Source organism: Sinohyriopsis cumingii, chromosome 3 (assembly GCF_028554795.1).
Source record: "Sinohyriopsis cumingii isolate HCF-2022 chromosome 3, ASM2855479v2, whole genome shotgun sequence".
NCBI lineage: Eukaryota > Metazoa > Mollusca > Bivalvia > Unionida > Unionidae > Sinohyriopsis > Sinohyriopsis cumingii.
In genome coordinates this window covers 36444751-36462601 of record NC_142963.1, presented here as the reverse complement: position 1 = coordinate 36462601, position 17851 = coordinate 36444751, and the positions used below count along the sequence as shown (strand labels likewise).

Genomic DNA, 17851 nt, shown 5'->3' with positions numbered 1-17851 from the left:
TAATTGATAATAACATATATAATCTGACAGCTTACTTGGAGCATGAAAACATGTTGCCCCACACAAATTAACTGTTGATGTCACACCCACACCTTGGGTTCATTATCTGCATGATCAAATCAGATATTCACAAAATTTCAATAGAATACCGAGAAATAATTATAATACTTTTATTTCCATCAAATGATATATCCCAGAACAATCACATAGTATTAAGAACAAACCACATTTCAAAGCAAACTTTGGAAGACATGTGCTGTTATGGTAGACTTGCAATATAGCTGCCCCCATTGTTCTCACTTTACAAAAATCACTTGCCCTGACAGGAAAACCACTTGCCTAACAGAGCCATATATGTTTTACTATTATTTTGACACAATGCAGAATCCGCTATACTTAAAAAAGAGAAAGCTAAAAATATTTAAAATTTTATTACGGTGCATTTCTGTGTGGATTTGTGTCTTGTATTAGTATACTTTTGAAATAAAATTGAATGTGACCATGTCTGCTGCGATTTTGATTTGATCTCATTAAAGCATTGGGCTTTTTTTTCTGGTCCTGATGTAAACCTCTATAATCAGCAGATTCTTTTTCTCAATGCTGCAAAAATCTGCATGTTTTTCATTGAAACTTTAAAACAGAAATGAAGTTCAAGATTTTTATGTTAGCTTTTGTATCGATCACTAAAAAAACTACCGAAGTTTTATAAGTTCATTTCACAGTACTGTGGGTGTGTCACAATATCAGAAAATATGCAATATATCAACAGAACCAGCTCTACCAAATCTTTGAACTAAATGGATTCAAATAAATTAGAATTATCTAAGTTCCTTGAAGATTAAATAAACTGTATTGGGAGCCTTTTATAAGTTGCTAACTCCATAGCTTAACTGTCAAAACAATCAACTATGTACTGCTTGATATATTTAACCAGTGATACAAGTTTGCATAAGCAAGGGACAAGTCATTATTATTCATAAAGGACAACTGAGCACTAATTAAAGGTAACCAGTGAAATACAGAGAACAGAAATAATAGTTTCCAATTTATCAGTCACAAGATTCTCTTTTTTACAAATTGGATAACACTCTTTTAAGCCCACTGGGCAACTCACTTGGAATATGGGAGGAGCCCAATCAAGATGTAGAAGGGTCCCCCACCACTGGGCTATTTGATTGCTTTGGCTCTCCACTCAATCACACCACTGCCAATTGATGTCAAGAAGAGCACTTGATTTGTGATCCATTTACCAATCTCTGCTATACATGTGTCTTATAATGTGGTCATCATTTAAAGATGCATATATTGACAAATCATTGTACACCCATCATTTTTGTAAGAGTTATTGCCCTTTCTGACCTACAGCTGGGTGAAATGTATGGCATAATTTTGTAAATGCAGCTTCTATCAGTGGTTTGCTGTTAAACTTATTACATGTTATTGTCATCATTAAAAGAAATGTATGCATGTTAGCCAGTCTTAGTATATATGCAATTTAGTAATGTTCGTAAACCCACCATTTTTGTTGGAGTTTGTGCCCTTTCTGGCTGAGAGCTGGATGCAGTGTGTGATACAATTTTGTAAATGCAACTTCTCTCAGAGGCTTGCTGTGAAACTTTAACCATATTATGGTCATCATGTTAATCAGTATTTTTATTCACACTGTTTTCAGATGAGTTATGCACATTTTTCATTATAGATTTAATTCATCTCCATCATGAGGTTAGTGTAGGATATGGGAAGGACAAGGGTATATTTACACAAGTAAATTGCTCACCATTCCTATAAGTTGAAAGTAGAAATTTATTTCAGTGATGCAAACTAAATGGTTTAAGAAGAGAAAGCTGATGAAACACAGTAATTAACAAATGAACTGTACTAAGACATGTTTCAAGCCTTTAGAAATTTCATTCTTAATTTTATTAATAAAATATTTTTAAATTGTCTAATAAAGATTGTGTTAAAAGAGTGATGGTTCTTTATTTTAGTGTTTTTAGAGAAATTACATGAAGTGAATGTTGTCTTTGAATTAAGGCTGCTGTATCATAAAAACAGATGGGTAGTGTGAATGAACAACTGCAACTGTCCGTTGTCTGTATAAATATACTTTTTGGACTTGTATGATAATGTCATTTACCTTCTTCTAAAGTAACATCAAATGGTTTTTCATACAAGTCAAGGTATTCTTTAGGGGACATCATACAGCTATCATTCTCTTCAAGTAAGTAGTGAAGAATCTCTGCAAAAGAAAACAGAAAAGTTATAATGCATCAAATGAGATATGAAACAACCTGCTTTTCAATTTCATTTTCAGACTACTTTTACTTTCCATATCTAACTTTTGTGCAATGAATGGAGCATGTTGGAAAGTCTAAGTTTTATCTAATAGGATCTGGTAGGCTTTACTTGAAAATCCTAATCTTTAGCATGTAAAATAATAATGTCCTACCAAACAACTGGGTACAGCTTATAAGGAGAAAGCTTATGTTCCAACCATTTTATGTAAAGATGGGGGTAGGTGGGTGGGTAAGGGTGACCTTTGACTTTCTTTTCAACAAGGATATTTTTATTCTTTTTTCAGAAGAAATTAAAATGGCAGATAAAAGGGAAGGTCTTTTATTCTACCTATCAGACCAAGAGAATTTTTTCAAGCTTTTCAGAGCCAGAATTCTTTTCTTCCACAACTGAAAATTAAAAGATCAATCTTTTATATTCCTTTCAGTAAGTAACAGAAAGTGAAAGATTACTTGTGGATTGGACACCAGTCCATATTAGGTTAACCAAGTACTGATGCAGAACCTTATTGGTTGCTGGGTCAGTTGTATTCAAGAATTGAAGTTAAGTACCTTGCTCATGTAATTAAATAACAAACTGCAAAGTGTTAAAGTTAATTCCTTTTCTTTCTGAAGGAACTTTGGTTATATCTTATTTAGTTAATGCAGTATTTCTTTCTGTAAATGCATGTGCATCTCCAAAACAACATAAAAATTGTCAAAAATTAATCCAGTTTTGAATTTATTAAATAGCTCCTCTTTCCAAACATTTTTTTGGTAACACAGTCAACGGAATTTAAAAGCAAATTGTGATTTTATATATATATATATATATATATATATATATATATATATATATACACCAGATTCAGTGCATCAATGCATGAACGCTAGTGAAAACAGCAAATTTCTTCCTGTCAGTTATGCAGTGTGGTAATTCAGATCGAACATCCATGTTGATCACCAGATGAACTATAGATGTATGATTAAATAGTTAGGTAATACATTTGCATTATCATCATCTTTTGTGTTTATTATGCTTGTGATTTCAAGGAAACAGTGTAGACCTTGATCTGCTGGAATGTCGTGTTAACCCTATGATCTTAAACTAAGTAACATAAAAGCAAAGCCAACAAGTTTTGTAAAATTCAACAAATAATTTCATTCTTTAAGTTCGAGTCTCAGGCTCGGCTAACGTGGGTACGTGAGAAAGTCTGCCATTAGCTTCTTGTGGGATGGTGGTTCTTCCATGGGTTTTCCAGGGTTCTTCCTCCACCAATTATACTGGCCGCCATGTATAGCCTATCTTGTGCTGAAAAATCGCGTTAAACCCTACAACAACTACAACAACAACATTCTTTAAGTAGCAGAGTGAAAATTTAAGAGAAACTTACACTGTTGTGAATTAAATCCTGGATAATCCTATATGTTCTGTAACAAGTCCAGAAGTACAGAATGTTCTGAATGTATTCCAATATTGAATGTACTGATGTAACAAGTCTTAAATGTGTTGATGCACAAATAATCCTTTTGTGTCACATTGATATAATCCATGTCATTGAATGAATTCACAATAATCCCAAACTAATGATTTAGTCCAAAATGTCAATGAGCACTGTGTAATTACAATGAATAATTTAAGTAAATAATTCCTCTTAGATTATATCTGACCACAACAGTGATTCTTCAAACTTCTGGGACAGGGACAAGGTGTGACCCACTTGTAAACTGAAAGCAAATCGCTATAATAGGTTGTTTATTTGAAAATAGTTCTATTTTGAGTAATCTTTTGAAGAAGAAAAAATGCTTTATCATGGGCTTTCTATTTAGAAAATAAAAAAGAAACAAAAGAAAACTTGCTCATACCTTGCTGTGGCAGTAAATCTGGAAACCTTTCATGAAGGGTATCCATTGTACTTTTTAGTGAGATCTGTAAATGATTTTAATGTGATTAATGATAATAAAAAATTTGACATACATTAGAAAAAAAGAGAATGTTTATCGTAAAAGAAAGTACATATTTTTAAAACAATAATCAGTTGAGAAATAAGCAAGATAATCCAGTTTAAGTAGCATGTGTTGGTGTTTTCTATGCAGTAGTAAATGAACCTAGAAAATAAGTAACTGACACTAAGTTTTGGTGTGCAAGACACCTACATCCAATGATTCATCCTATATGCAAGTCTGATGGCAATAAGTGTTGTCAGGAATGCTGAATATAAAGGAGATTCAGCAATTTTGAATACATCCTGGAAAGTGTGTTTCAGTTTCTCTGTGACACTCTTTATTCTAAGATGCATCCACAGTGCAAGTGCAGTGGTAATAAATGTAAAGGTATTCTAATTTGAGTTTGAACATGGTTTTAAGTAATTTAAATGAATGATGGAAAGTATGTCCCATTGAGCAAAGTTTGATATGCAACACACCATAATAAGAATAGACTATGATCACTGCAAGTTTAGAGGCATAGGTAAACATGATTGAATTAGGGTCTGAAAGTGACAAAAATATGATATTCAACTCACATTTTCCACATGATGCACCATCAGTTGTGTAAATCAGTGAAAAAAGGCTGAAAACAATTTTAAGCAACCTTTACTACATCATGTAAAGTAGGTCACAGTAATTAAGTTATTTTGCAAAATAATATGCATCCCACGATGCACCCTCCATGTCCTTGTTACAGAGGTAATTAAAGGTATTATCATTAAAGCCTGGAATTGAATTTAAGCAGTTTAATAAGTCCAGCAGGATGGGTCACAGCAATGCAGTGTTTATGTGTGACACAGGCTTGTACACAAAATACACTCCCAGTGTAAAAGGACCATAAGTTCAGTCAGCAATCATGGAATAAGAGACAAAGTGAACTCAGTTTAAGCTCTCTTCTTGAAGCAGGAATATAATAAGCAATTATCTGACAATACACACAAAATATAAATTAATACATGTAAATAAATACAAGCTATAATAACAATACATAAATCATTTTCTAGGTTATAGAACTGAAGCAGAAGCAAATCAGTCTGTTGTTTTACTGCATCTTCCTTTTTGAGATTCATGATGATCTAAGATATTTTTCAGGTTTGTACTAACATTTTGCATTGCATTGTTTGCTGTATGGATAGGAAGTGTGTCCACAGTCACAAAAGACAGAAAACAGTCTCTTTATCCATATGTAACAACCACCACTAGTATGTTAAAAAAAGAATTGTCAAACCTAATACACAATATGCCACACCTGTTTAAGGATACACCCCCCAGTTTTAAAACAAATTTCACTTCCTCACATATGTGTCATCTTCATCTATTACAATACAAATTACAATTCTCTGTTTGTGCTACCTAATGGTTCTGTCATATTGCATATCAGAATTATTCCATAGAATTTAAATCCAGCTAACCACACTAACTATAATACCTCACAAATAGACAAAGTTCCATATATTCCTTCTGTCTCTATTCTTACAAATGAATTTTCCTACAACTAATGAGATTTCAGTATCTGAATTTGAATTTAAAATGTCCTCGGTTGTTATTCTAAGATGTTTTATCTTTGTCACCAATCAGGTATGAATAAACAAACCTGTCCTTTGTTAAATTAAAGCTTATTCAAACTCTAGGCCCTTTTGACCCACAAAACATGTCAGCATGGCAGAGAAATCACCTAATTAAATGGCAAGTTATCTTAAATAAATTTAGCTGTGCCAAAAGCAGCCAAGATGGCTTCATCTCATAGTTGACTGTTGAAGGAAACTGATGTAGTCTATCTGCTGGGCCTGAGGTAAGAAATGGAGTTTATTTATGGTCTAAAAAAGAGAGAAGAAAGGAAAAAGAGAGAGAGAGAGAGAACCTTTGGTGTGGTTGCCAGCTTGTTGCCCAGTTTCAGCAGCTGAGCCAAAAGATCAATCACTACTTTTTCCGCTCCCTCAGATGACTCGTATGACTCGAGTCGTGCTGACTGAATGTCCAACATACGGATACCCCACTGCTGATACAATCGGTTGGATATTTGAAAGCTGTTAAGGCTGGCTGAATCTTTAATTGTAATCCACGATTAAAACCATTACTAATGCTGTTATTGATGATGATGATGATGGTGGTGATTATTAAAACACTGCTCTGTACATTTCTGAATTTGAGTTCATGATGGGATGCCGACCTTGCGTGTTAATTTACAAAGGTAACTGATCCCCCATTCCAGATACCAGTTTTCCATATGTATCAGGTTTCTTTTCCTGAACATCAATTCAGTGATACTACCTGCATCTTGCAGAATATGTATTTAGTTGGAGTCATCCTAGCTTGTCATACAACTGACCGTCTTCGCTAGCCAAGATTGTACGTAGATCGGGTTATCATATCCAAACCTTGGCTAGCGAAGATGACAAGTGATAGGAAGATTTACACCATGCATCCAGATGCGACTGTCGATGATTTCTTTCACGGTTCAGGTAACTTAATTAAACCCTGCTTCAGCTTAATAAATAGCATTTTAATATGGCAAGTCTGTTCCACCTGTTACAATACTTTTGCTCAGCTTTATAGCATTATAATATGGTAACTCTTGCACCTGATATGATATTGTTCCTACAGCTTTAAAAATAGCATTGTGATATGGAAAAGTCTGTTGTACTTATGAGACTTTTGCTACCGCTTTATAAATAGCATTATAATATGGTAACTCTCTTCCACCTGATGTGATAATGTTGCTACAGCTTTAAAAATAGCATTATGATAAGGAAAGTCTGTTTCACCTGTTAGGATACTTTTGCACCAGCTTTGTAAATTGCATTATAATACGATAACTCTCTTCCACCTGTTATGATACTCTACAGCTTTATTAATAGTATTAAAACATGAAAAGTCTGTTCCATTTGTTAAAATAATTTTGCTACAGTTTTTTAAATAGCATTATAGTATGGAAAGTTTGTTTCACTTGCAATGATGCTTTTGCTAACAAACAACAAATTATATTAGTACTTTATTTAGATAGAAAGACGCTAAACTAACGATTCTCAAATCCACTCTCAGTCCTTTTTTTTAAAAATCATTCATGAACGGTATAACAAAAAAGGGCTGTGTGATTCTTTTTTTAAAAAACAACACTGCACCCTTCTCCTATCTGACTTTGCAAACAAAGGATATATCGTGAGAAATGACCAATATCTTCGCCTTTTCTAGGAAGCCATCTCTTGCAACCTGATTGTGGACTACATCTCGCATAATCTCAGTCACCATGTCCGTCGAAACCTGAAATACCGAACGTTTTCTATTAAAAAAATTAGCAGAATGCACATTAGGAAAAAATACACGTATTACTCTGTCTGTCTGTCTGTCTGTCTGTCTCTCTCCTATCAATATGGTGAGTTGTTTTTGGTTTATTCTTGCTGATTTTAACGGCACTTTAAACACATTATCATGCAAAGACAATGGTAGCTAAGTGCCTTTTTCTAATAATACACCGAGACTCATGATCCCGGCTGACCTAGGCGAGTGTCGAACCCACAACCCTTGAATTATGAGCCAGGCGTTATACCAACTGAGCTACCACGTCTCACTTGTAATGATAGTAAAAACGGAGGGAGGGGACCTCAATTTGATCGTATTGATTATTGGAAAAAATATTGCAAATTCTGTGATAGCAAATCGTAAGCTAAGATGGATCAAAGTCTAATTTAGCATTCAAATTTTTCTAAATCTCTGGTAGCCAAAGTGTAGGTATGTAGGTAGACACACACACACACACACACACACATTATATATATATGTCCTACCTCTAGAACATGGACGATATGTTTCAGATATACAAGGAGGAGCCCTGTAATGGGCTCTGTCTGGAATACGTTCTGCAAGTTCTTCAGTAGTCTTTCATAATGATCTGCAAAACAGTGAATTTCACAAATCATTTCTGAATATACAATGCTAAATTAAAGTTTGATTTGCAAAACAATACATTATTCAATTCATTCACTGCCTTTTTTTAATACATAAATTTGCACGTTACATGTTCTCGGCCTATGCTCCGCTATTTTGTCTGCGCCAGCGCTATTTTCAAATTTTTCATTCTTACCCTACCCTTACTCATCTAACCATACTAACAGAATGCTCAGTGACAAATATTCTCCGCCTTTATACTAAACTAAATCACACTACTCCAACTTAAGTTCGGTTGACTGGACCGCCACAGCGCTTTGCTTGGTTATTCATTCTGCCCAAGGACTATGTTACATAACGAAATAGCATTCGGGCCAAGAGGACTGATTTACTTTGTGTATCAAGAAATTCATTATCTCGAAATTTCAAAGATACTAAATATCGAGATGCTAACATAAAATTTACTCGGCCGAAATTTCAAAAATACTAACATCTACATTTTGAGATGCTAACTCGAAATTTCAAGATACTAAGTTAAACTGTCGAGTTATTAACCAGAACGTTCGAGAACTTAAGATTATGAGATTCTAAATCGAAATTTTTAGATACACAGTAAAGTCAAGATAATATCTCAAAATTCGAGACACTAAAATGTTTTGAGATACTAAGTAAAAATTTCAAGATTCTAACTCCTGATTTCGACTAAACATCTCGCTATTTCGAGTAAGTTGGGGGGTTGGGGTTGGGTTGGTTTAGCAAAAAATAAAAAGCTAGCCAAGGTTCCGATATGACAACCTTAGGTAGAACATGTTATCATATCAAAACCTTGACTACCGAAGATGGCCCTAGTGCTGTCTTCGGTTATTTATACTGCCCCAAGGCAACGCGTAGTAATTCATGCTGTTTTGATGCTATGCTCTCCCGTTACTGCTAACCCCATCGTCCCACCTAAACAAGTTTACACTATCGAAAGGGACTGATTAGAAAGTAATAACAATAACAACGCGGTGCACATCTACTGAATATATCGAATGGTTTAATCCTACATATACTCTCACAAAGGCACGCAAGAACGAGTGGATGTTTGAAAATTGCATGGACTGTTTTCTTTTTTTCACCGAGAATTACTTGGTAAAAATGGTTCTTGAAATAATTAACAATATCGTATGTAGTGAACAGTCGCGTATTAGCCGGGGGGGGGGGGGCTGTTGCCAAGCTGGTGGGAGGGGCACTAGTCCTTCCCTAGTGCCCCTCCCCCGGCTTCGGCCCTTGGGACCTCGTATTTTGGGCCCTTGGGCCATCATCGTCGTCCTGGGAGCCATTCACGCCACTCTCCCCACCCCCTCCCCGACTCCATTTACCCTTAGTACGCCTCTGGTAGTGAAGAGAAAACTGACATCGACATCAAAAGCATGACTTACTTCCAACCTCGTTCCTATCAGGAATGTCCGCTCTCAGTTTACCTATGTAAACAAGCCGATGGACCAAGCTTTTCTGAAAGAGAAGAAATAATGCTTCGAAATGGTTCTACTTACGTCAATATGAATTTCCCTACAATTTTAATGTACATATTAACGACCGCTTCCATAAATATTATAGGAAACATACTAACGCGAACATCCAAAAACGGATCAAGATCACAAAATTCATTTGAATGTCACACAAATTATACAAGTGAAAACCCTTCACGCCAGATTGCTCTTGGACAAGTTTACCTGAACTGGTCCCATGGGTGGGGGTGGGGGTGGGGTTGAAGATCCATGGAGGACAATGGAAACAATGTTCATTTGAACTTACCTCACGCGAGCTACAGATCCAAAATTATTGATCTGGCGTGCAATTAGGTCATTTGCATAGGAGTAAAAGTATGCCTGTGTAATTTAATGGATGTTAGCGGGTGTTAGCACAACTGTGCTATCAAGGTTTGGACTGCACACGCATAAATCCAAGAATACGGCCGGGGGGGGGTAGGGAAGGGGTATATGGGTCAGAACCCTTGGTTGGCGTCCCTGGAAGGTCCTGCATTTTATGTCTTTCCATGGCATAATTTTAGCCATCAAACTTAAAAATAAAACTCACTGTAGGAAACGTTTTTGGTGTTTCCGCACTCGTTTTGAATTTATTTATGATCACACACACACACACACACACACACAAACCGCCGAATCGCCTCCGCACAAAGAGTCCAAAACTTATGTGGACAATATCGGTTGCATATGTGAATTCAATTTCCCATGCTCAAAACGTGTCTCTGTAATTTTGGTACAGAGGTATCAGTGGTTTCTCATCACTGACTCGGCAGCCAAGTCCCTTGGGATATGGATAGAACTTGTTCAATGTAAAGAATTCGCCTTTCACGTCTGGAAAAACAAAAAACCTCATCAAAATATAGTGGTAGTAATTGCATCTTTTGGGCATTTGATCTGTCGACACCTATCTGATATCCAAGAGGGATAGGAGCTAGAAGCGAAACAAGTATCGCACCAGTTTTTATAGCCAAGCAAGTTCCCCAGGTTTGGGAAACTTTTGTCTAAAACTGAAGAAGGAATGGGCGTGATGGACGGACGGACGGATAGACTGGCAATCACAAATAATCAATACGCTTTTTGTTTTACAAAAGGTATCGAGAAAAGCCATTCAAATAGTTTGAAAATCTAACAAGGTCATCTACAAATGAAGAGAAACACGCCTACCAAATTTGAACTTCCCTAAAAATAATCTCAACATGGCCTCTGAGATGCCTTGCAAAAAATATACGTATGGTACATATACTAGCATGACAACTCAAAGTCGCGTGTGACCTTGATAATAAGGCGAAGGTCGAAAAAACCTAATCAGTATTTGAGACCCTCCTAACAAACCTTCCAGCGTTGGCAAGGTTTGGTTAAACGGTTTAATACTTGTATCTATCTAGCTAACAATGGATGTGGAATATTACAGTATCATACAAACTTCTAAGTCCACTTTTGACATTGAAAACGATGTCATTAGCCAGTTCTTAAGATTTTTTTTGCTGAAGAAAGACTCCTTGCAATTTTTTTAAAAACAACTGTTGAAACCGTTTCAGAGACATCTTGTAGATATGCAAGTGTAATGCCGACCGTAACGCATGCACAATAACGGGTACATTCTGCAAAGACTAGCTGTTGTACATCACCTCAGTATCGAGTTGAACGCATCTTGCGGGAAGCTACGTGCAATTCTAGAATATTTTTTTTAAAGTAAAGAGACGGATTAGAATTTTCTACGTTTTGTACACAATAACGATTTCCAAAAATCGCAGGTAATTTTGTCGCATTCACGGTCCTGTTTTTATTCCTGTGAACATTAAAGGGGTTAAAAATCAATGTTCAATGAGAGAGAGAGAGAGAGAGAGAGAGAAAGAGAGAGCGAGAGAGACTGTGTACCATAGGAGCGTCGGTTACGTCTTGATATTTCACTTCAAAATAGTTTTTCTTCGGCCAATCAAACTGTCGCTCTTGTTTCTTTCCCTTTTTCCTGCTTACAGGCGCACTTTTAGACCCTTTAGATTTAGTTTCATCTTCATTTGAAGCGTCAGCCGCTTCTGCCTCGGCCATTTCTCCACGCTGAGACAATGCTAGGTTTGAATGCATACACCATAAATGTGCAAATACTTTGATGTAGTGATATGAATAAATTTAAATTACTCCGTCACTACATGGACCAAATTCGATACTTGCATTCTATCCAACCAACAGAAACTTTTGACAAGTAAAACAGGAAAACGCTCCAACTTCGAGTCTGTCTGGTATGTAATATTGTGTACCCACACCAACAATACCGTTGCTTTTATGAAGCCCTAAATCATTTTGTTTTGTCGGTTGCTAATATCTTTAGATAAGCTTCAACATTGAATCATTCAAATTTCAACAAAAGACTATCAGCTGCATACAAATAAACATTTACAAGTGCGATAGTGAAATAAAAAGCGGTAGCTGGAGTCCACCGATTTTCTACTAGAGGGGGGATAAAAGCAAATGAAGAAACGAACACAGAATGGTTTAACTACAAAGGATTCCATATGAATATGTCAACACATTACCATTGTGTTAACACATAAGAATTGTTCAAAGTAAGATTCCACTTAACTTGTCTTTAAGATTCTACAAAATCCTACTGGTGCGCCTGACTCGAGTACCCCCCCCCCCCCCCCGGAGATACTCAGCTTGTGCTATCCTAGATACCAGTGGTTGATATATAACATTCTCTCTTCTCACGTTCAATACGAACACATCGGTTGCATTTAGCTCTTATTTACTCTCTTTAGAAAAGGCAATATTTACTTTATTCGTGCCATTATTTTATCCACCTATATGTGCCGACGACTTGAGCTTACAAGTGCCCGTCACGAAGTTTCGACACTTCAGCCGCTGACAATAACACCTGTATAAACAGTGCAGTCTTCCATGGGCATATTGCAAGCTGACATTTTTGTATTATGAAATGCTTATGATATATCACTAACTACAGACGAGGATGAGAAATAACAAAATGATAAAGAAAATTTTCCAATTTTTTCAACGATAACAGTGATTGATATGCAACCAGAATTGTTGGAAGAAAATTGTATTTAAGAAAAAACTGGAACTGAAATTTGATTCGAGGGAAGCCGCAAGGAAAGGATCTTAAATTATTTTCAAAAAGAATATTTTCATTGCAGTGATTTCGACACAAGCAGAAACTCAAGGAAAGAACAATGTGAGAGCTGTCGAGTAAGTTGAAGAAGGGTACTATCTAGCTCAAAATACAATTTTAATTTAGGTTAATTTTTGCTTTTATTTCTGGGATGAAACTATAACTGTTAATCTGGCAGGTACATTTTAATCCTCATAAATTACCTTATGGGCACTTATCTAAAACAATAATAACAACATACATACAATCACAAAAACACAAGAGATCTATTAACTGCAAGAGATTAAAGTTTTTTTTTAACAGCATATCAAAAAGAATTTAAAACAAGATCTAGAAGGAAGTTTTATGTCAGTCCCCTTATGCCTCCCATTCAATTTTTGGTTTTGGCTATAATTTAGTTTTATTGTGTGAGCTGGCCCCTCCAGCCCAATCACAGGTTTACACCACTTGCAGCAAGAGCTCTCTTATGTACAGGCACACTTATTTTGTAGTTAAAGATAAAATTTATATATATTTTTTTTTTGCACTTTAATGTTCGGTTCTACTCAATAACTGTAAATTTATTATTCCTCATCAGACCGTTTCCTTTTCTTTGCAATTTAGCAATCAAAATCTTGTTTACTTCGTGGTTTTTCTTTCCATTTTACCCAATCGGAACATCGCTCAGACATTTCCTTCTTGTTGTTAAATAACCTCGAAAATGGTTGTAGAAATACACATAAGTTTGATGTATTTTGGTGATTCGACTCTGGAGCATGGCAAAATGTTTTGATTGTGACTTCGTCTCTTTCTGCTGCCATATTGTTCCATATGAACGAAAGTAGTTCAGAATATAGTTCTCGATGTCGATCAATTACATCCGTCGTTTCTTTCTGGACTTGATGAAAAATGCAGATGTTCTGATGCGAGTTTCCGTCACAGTATCCTTTACACCATCTTAAATGTTTTAATGTCTTAATTTTGTAAATCTTTACCCTCAGTTTGAAAAGTTTCTGCTCGTTTCTTCTAATCGAACGATGGCGCCGTTAACTATTTTAATTATTTGCCATTCTTTTGTGTGCCGTTTGAGTAAGTTTGCTGCTCATTGTAATGACTCGACCGTTAACTTCAGTCTTTATCGGTAACTTATGTCGAATTTTGGCTTAGTCTAAGAGGGACCATAGTTCAGACACTAATGCTATAACTTGGGTTTCTGAGTGATTTCCTTCTCGATCTCACCATCTTTAATTGACAGTGTTTACAAGTTTCTTAAGTAAATTTCTCGCTTGACCGAGAGTTTGTTTCAGCGTTTCTAAAGGAGTGTCTTCATTTCGATGGCGTTCATTGCAGTCCACCAAATGGCGCGCATGCTTATTACATGAGCTTAAGAGGACTGTATTGAAAGGCGAGAGACTGGAAATAACTTAACTTGGCTAGCAAACATGAAATCTACAAAAGTAGCTCGACCGTTTTATGTGCAGACTCATCTACTTCCGTTAACGAGCTACAGTAGCCTGTTGGGATGTTGTGACTGCCTTTGCTATACTTTTCCAACATCTTTCAGATTCCAACTATAAATTTATAGTATGGAGAGAAACAAATCCGTGGAAGGGAGAGCATGATGGGTAAATCTGCTGCGGCCAACTTAAGTGTTGATTATATTTAGCAATACGAAAGCCAATCAGCTAAGACTGTTTACAAGAGGGGAGGACGAAGGGCACCATTCATGAAAGGAACACTTTTTCTTCCAGCGTAGGTGCAGCTTTTAAGACCAAAGATTAAACGTTTGATGACAAAATTTAGAATATTTTATTTTTATTTTTTAATTTTTTTGAGCTGTTAAAACAAAAAAGAGGAAACTCATTTTGTATCATATACAGTAAAATAAATTAAGTGAATTCTTTAAAACTAACAGTCTAAAATACGTACTTCGAAATCTGAGGTGAAAGGCAGGGGAAGGCAAGAAATCAGAGGAGAAGACATAAAGGGTGGAGGTACGCTCCTCTTTTATCTGTATAGTTGGAGCACTGTCTATTTTTATTCCAACAGTTTTTAACAGATCACTGGGTGGAAGATATTCCAATACATTTTCTAATCAAAGATACATATCCTTTCATAACACTTTGAAGACTCAAATATTATCTCTGATACTGAAATTTTTAATTAAATTTAACAAAATGCATTAATTTAGTGTCGAAGAAAAATGCATGTCTGTTTTTGAACCCTAAAATCAGATTAAGCAAAATCAAATTCTTTTGGCATAATTTTGCATATTTATATCTGAATTAAAAATGACACACACACACACACGGGCGCGCGCGCACTCTGCAAAATAAGGGAGACTGCAGCTATAAGTTTAAATTTTCATTTGTATTTAATACTGAGTTTTCCAGACTTCCTAACATTATTTACCTTGGTACACAAGGAAGTACCTGGACAACATTTTCTTCAAAGAATCTGTCAGTAAAACTCTTTAAATTAAATGATAAATGAAATGGGTCCTTGAATGTGCTCAGCATAAAAAGCTGCTTAAAAACAATGACCCCCTCCCCAATAAATCATGCATTGTCAGACTTGCTTATGTGGGCATTTTCTGGATATTCCATCTTATTTATTTTGTCATGGTCAGTTCGCTAGTAAGAGTGATTGGGTCGTGCAACAGAAGACTTAAAATCGAATTCCGTGGAAACATTTTCTCTGCTGCCTCTTTTTATTATTTGTTACAACCATGTTAAGTTTTTCAGTGTTTTTTTAATAAAAAATTAAAATAAATTATTTTCTTGCATTTTATTTTTTAAAAAAAACAACAGAACAAACTGCAATATAGTAGTATCTTTTGTTTTCTTTGATGCCATATGTGCTGACCGGTTATCTGTTAATGTCAAATGGTCAATAAATTATGCAATGCACTCAGACTGGAAGCACTCAATAGCTATAGATTATGCAATGTATGTCAGTTTGGAAGGACTCAAGGGACTAGTTTTATCGATGGCAATTTATTTTGAAACCGTGCCATAATTCATTCAAATGGATGTTTATATCAACCAATCTTTATCACAAAGTTCTAACTTACTAAGCGATTGTTGAAAGTTAACGCTGTCTTCAAAATACTGTAACACATTCCTACCCCCACCCCCGAAATGTTCATAGATGGAACGGTTACCAACGTCTGCTGTAGAAAGTTTGACTCCTGATTCCTTCAATGCAAACGTCGAAAATTTATATATCACTAGAAATTGAGATCAGTATATTTTCCTTTAAGAACGCATACTTGATGTTTTTTTTAAAAAAGACTTTAATAAACTTTTTTCAACTTTTTTCCCTCTGTTCTGTGTCGATTTAGTTTTTGAAAAACAAATTTTCGTGAATGTACGACATTCCTTTTATTCCTTTTTTTCACTTTCCTTTTTTTTTCTACAGCTATGCAGTTTTGCTGTATTGTTCAGACAGTTAGTGTGTTAGTGAGAAGGTCTCCATGTCTAGAAACTATACAATTTCTGAGACTGTGTTTGAGCTTGAATATTTGTTTCAACCAATCACAAACTTTAAAAAGTAAAACTCAAATTCCAGATTTTGTGAGTTAGTATGATTATAACATTTATATATATATATATATATATATATATATATATATATATATATATATATATATATATATATATATATATATATATTCCAATATTGTTTGACTGAAAAAAGAAGCATAGATTGGTGGTATGATGACCACTTGAGTCCTATCCACTCTTGTGTGTGTGTGTGTGTGTGTGTGTGCGCGCGCGCGCACTATAATGTAGCTGGAAGTGTGTGTTGTATGCGGAGACATCGTAGTCAAACAAGGTATTTTTCTGCGTTTTTGCATATATATATATATATACATATATATATATATATATATATATATATATATATATATATATATATATATATATATATATATATATATATATATATATAAGCCATGTCAAATTTATTTCTAGAAGTCGTTAATCAGAAAAAAGTAAAAATGACATATGATGCATCAAGATGGATGTGCAATCATCTGTATTTCTGAGAAGCCACAAAAATATTTCTTCCATGAACAACAAAAGCACACAAGTCAGTAACACAAGATTTATTGGTATTTTCGTTTTGTGTATGATTGTGTTTTTTTGGGGGGGGGGTTGTGCACTGCCTAAGAAGGCATTTAATTATACCACAGAAAGGTACCAATCTTGATGAAACACGTACCAGATGTTTAAACCTTTACTTCTCTGTCTCTCAATCTTTCTAAATAATGTGAAGTTTCCCTGCAATAGTATTATTATTAAATATTTTGTACTGCGATGTGGAATGCAGTTTGTACTTGTTTTGAATTGCGATGTGCGATGCAGGGCTTTATTTGTGGTGTTTCAGCGGCTAGATCATATGTTTGCTTAGACCAGCAAGTTGTTCTCCACCTTTTTTTTTTTTTTGTTTGTTTGACTGGCGGCGGTGGAGAACAACTTGCTGGTCTAATGTTTGCTGTACTAGGAGGACAACTGCAACTTCTGACAATCATAGGTGACAACCACCACATTTTAACATGTTGGACTGGAACCTACGGGCTATTGCTGAAACCACTACTTGGCCTATTAGTCAAAAAACCGCTAACCCCAGCGCAACCACCCTTTTTCGATCTGCCAGTTTGCGCTTTCTTGGCAAATTTATATGCTTCGTGGCATCCAAAAACATCGCAAATGACATTTGTTGTCATGGGAATATATCGACAGCCTATATGTTGCACAAAGCCTTCGACAACTATTCTAGCAAATGCGGATACTTCATCAACTATGGACGTCGTGCAAACATTTCGCAAATGCTGCCTACTGTAGTGCGGCTACAGCATAAACTCTATCGCTACACCAGCTATTTCTTCGAAGCGCTCGAAAGGAAAGCTCTAGTTGAGTATCTTGTGTACAATTCGAGAGTAGGGCGACATAGCCCGTTTGCCGCGTAGCGAAGCACCGACTATTTTGGAAAACACTGATACCATTGGCGATAATGCCGGTACCTACATACGCAAGTAAGACCAGGAATACTCCGTACGATGC

At 35.6% G+C, this 17851-nt stretch overlaps 2 protein-coding genes across 3 annotated transcripts in view; one reads left to right on the top strand and one right to left on the bottom strand.

Annotated features, from left to right (window-relative positions):
- LOC149802690 (testis-expressed protein 47-like) overlaps positions 1-17851 on the bottom strand; it is a 44705-nt gene that overhangs the window by 1897 nt on the left and 24957 nt on the right. The window contains exons 1-7 of one of the 2 annotated variants that reach the window (XM_089952074.1): positions 11555-11982; positions 9569-9641; positions 8048-8151; positions 7419-7523; positions 6124-6282; positions 4140-4203; positions 2138-2239 (exon numbers count right to left, since the gene is read on the bottom strand). In XM_089952074.1, coding sequence (XP_089808200.1) covers positions 2138-2239; positions 4140-4203; positions 6124-6282; positions 7419-7523; positions 8048-8151; positions 9569-9641; positions 11555-11761 — 814 coding nt within the window. In that variant the 5' untranslated portion in view covers positions 11762-11982. Of the gene's footprint in view, positions 1-2137; positions 2240-4139; positions 4204-6123; positions 6283-7418; positions 7524-8047; positions 8152-9568; positions 9642-11554; positions 11983-17851 lie in introns of those variants that run through there. The other variant, XM_089952075.1, reaches the window with a different exon arrangement.
- Positions 12677-17851, top strand: part of LOC149802689 (G patch domain and ankyrin repeat-containing protein 1 homolog) — a 37943-nt gene continuing 32768 nt past the window's right edge. The window contains exon 1 of the mRNA XM_089952072.1: positions 12677-12880. The gene's annotated coding sequence lies outside the window, so the exon portion shown is untranslated. The remainder of the gene's footprint in view (positions 12881-17851) is intronic.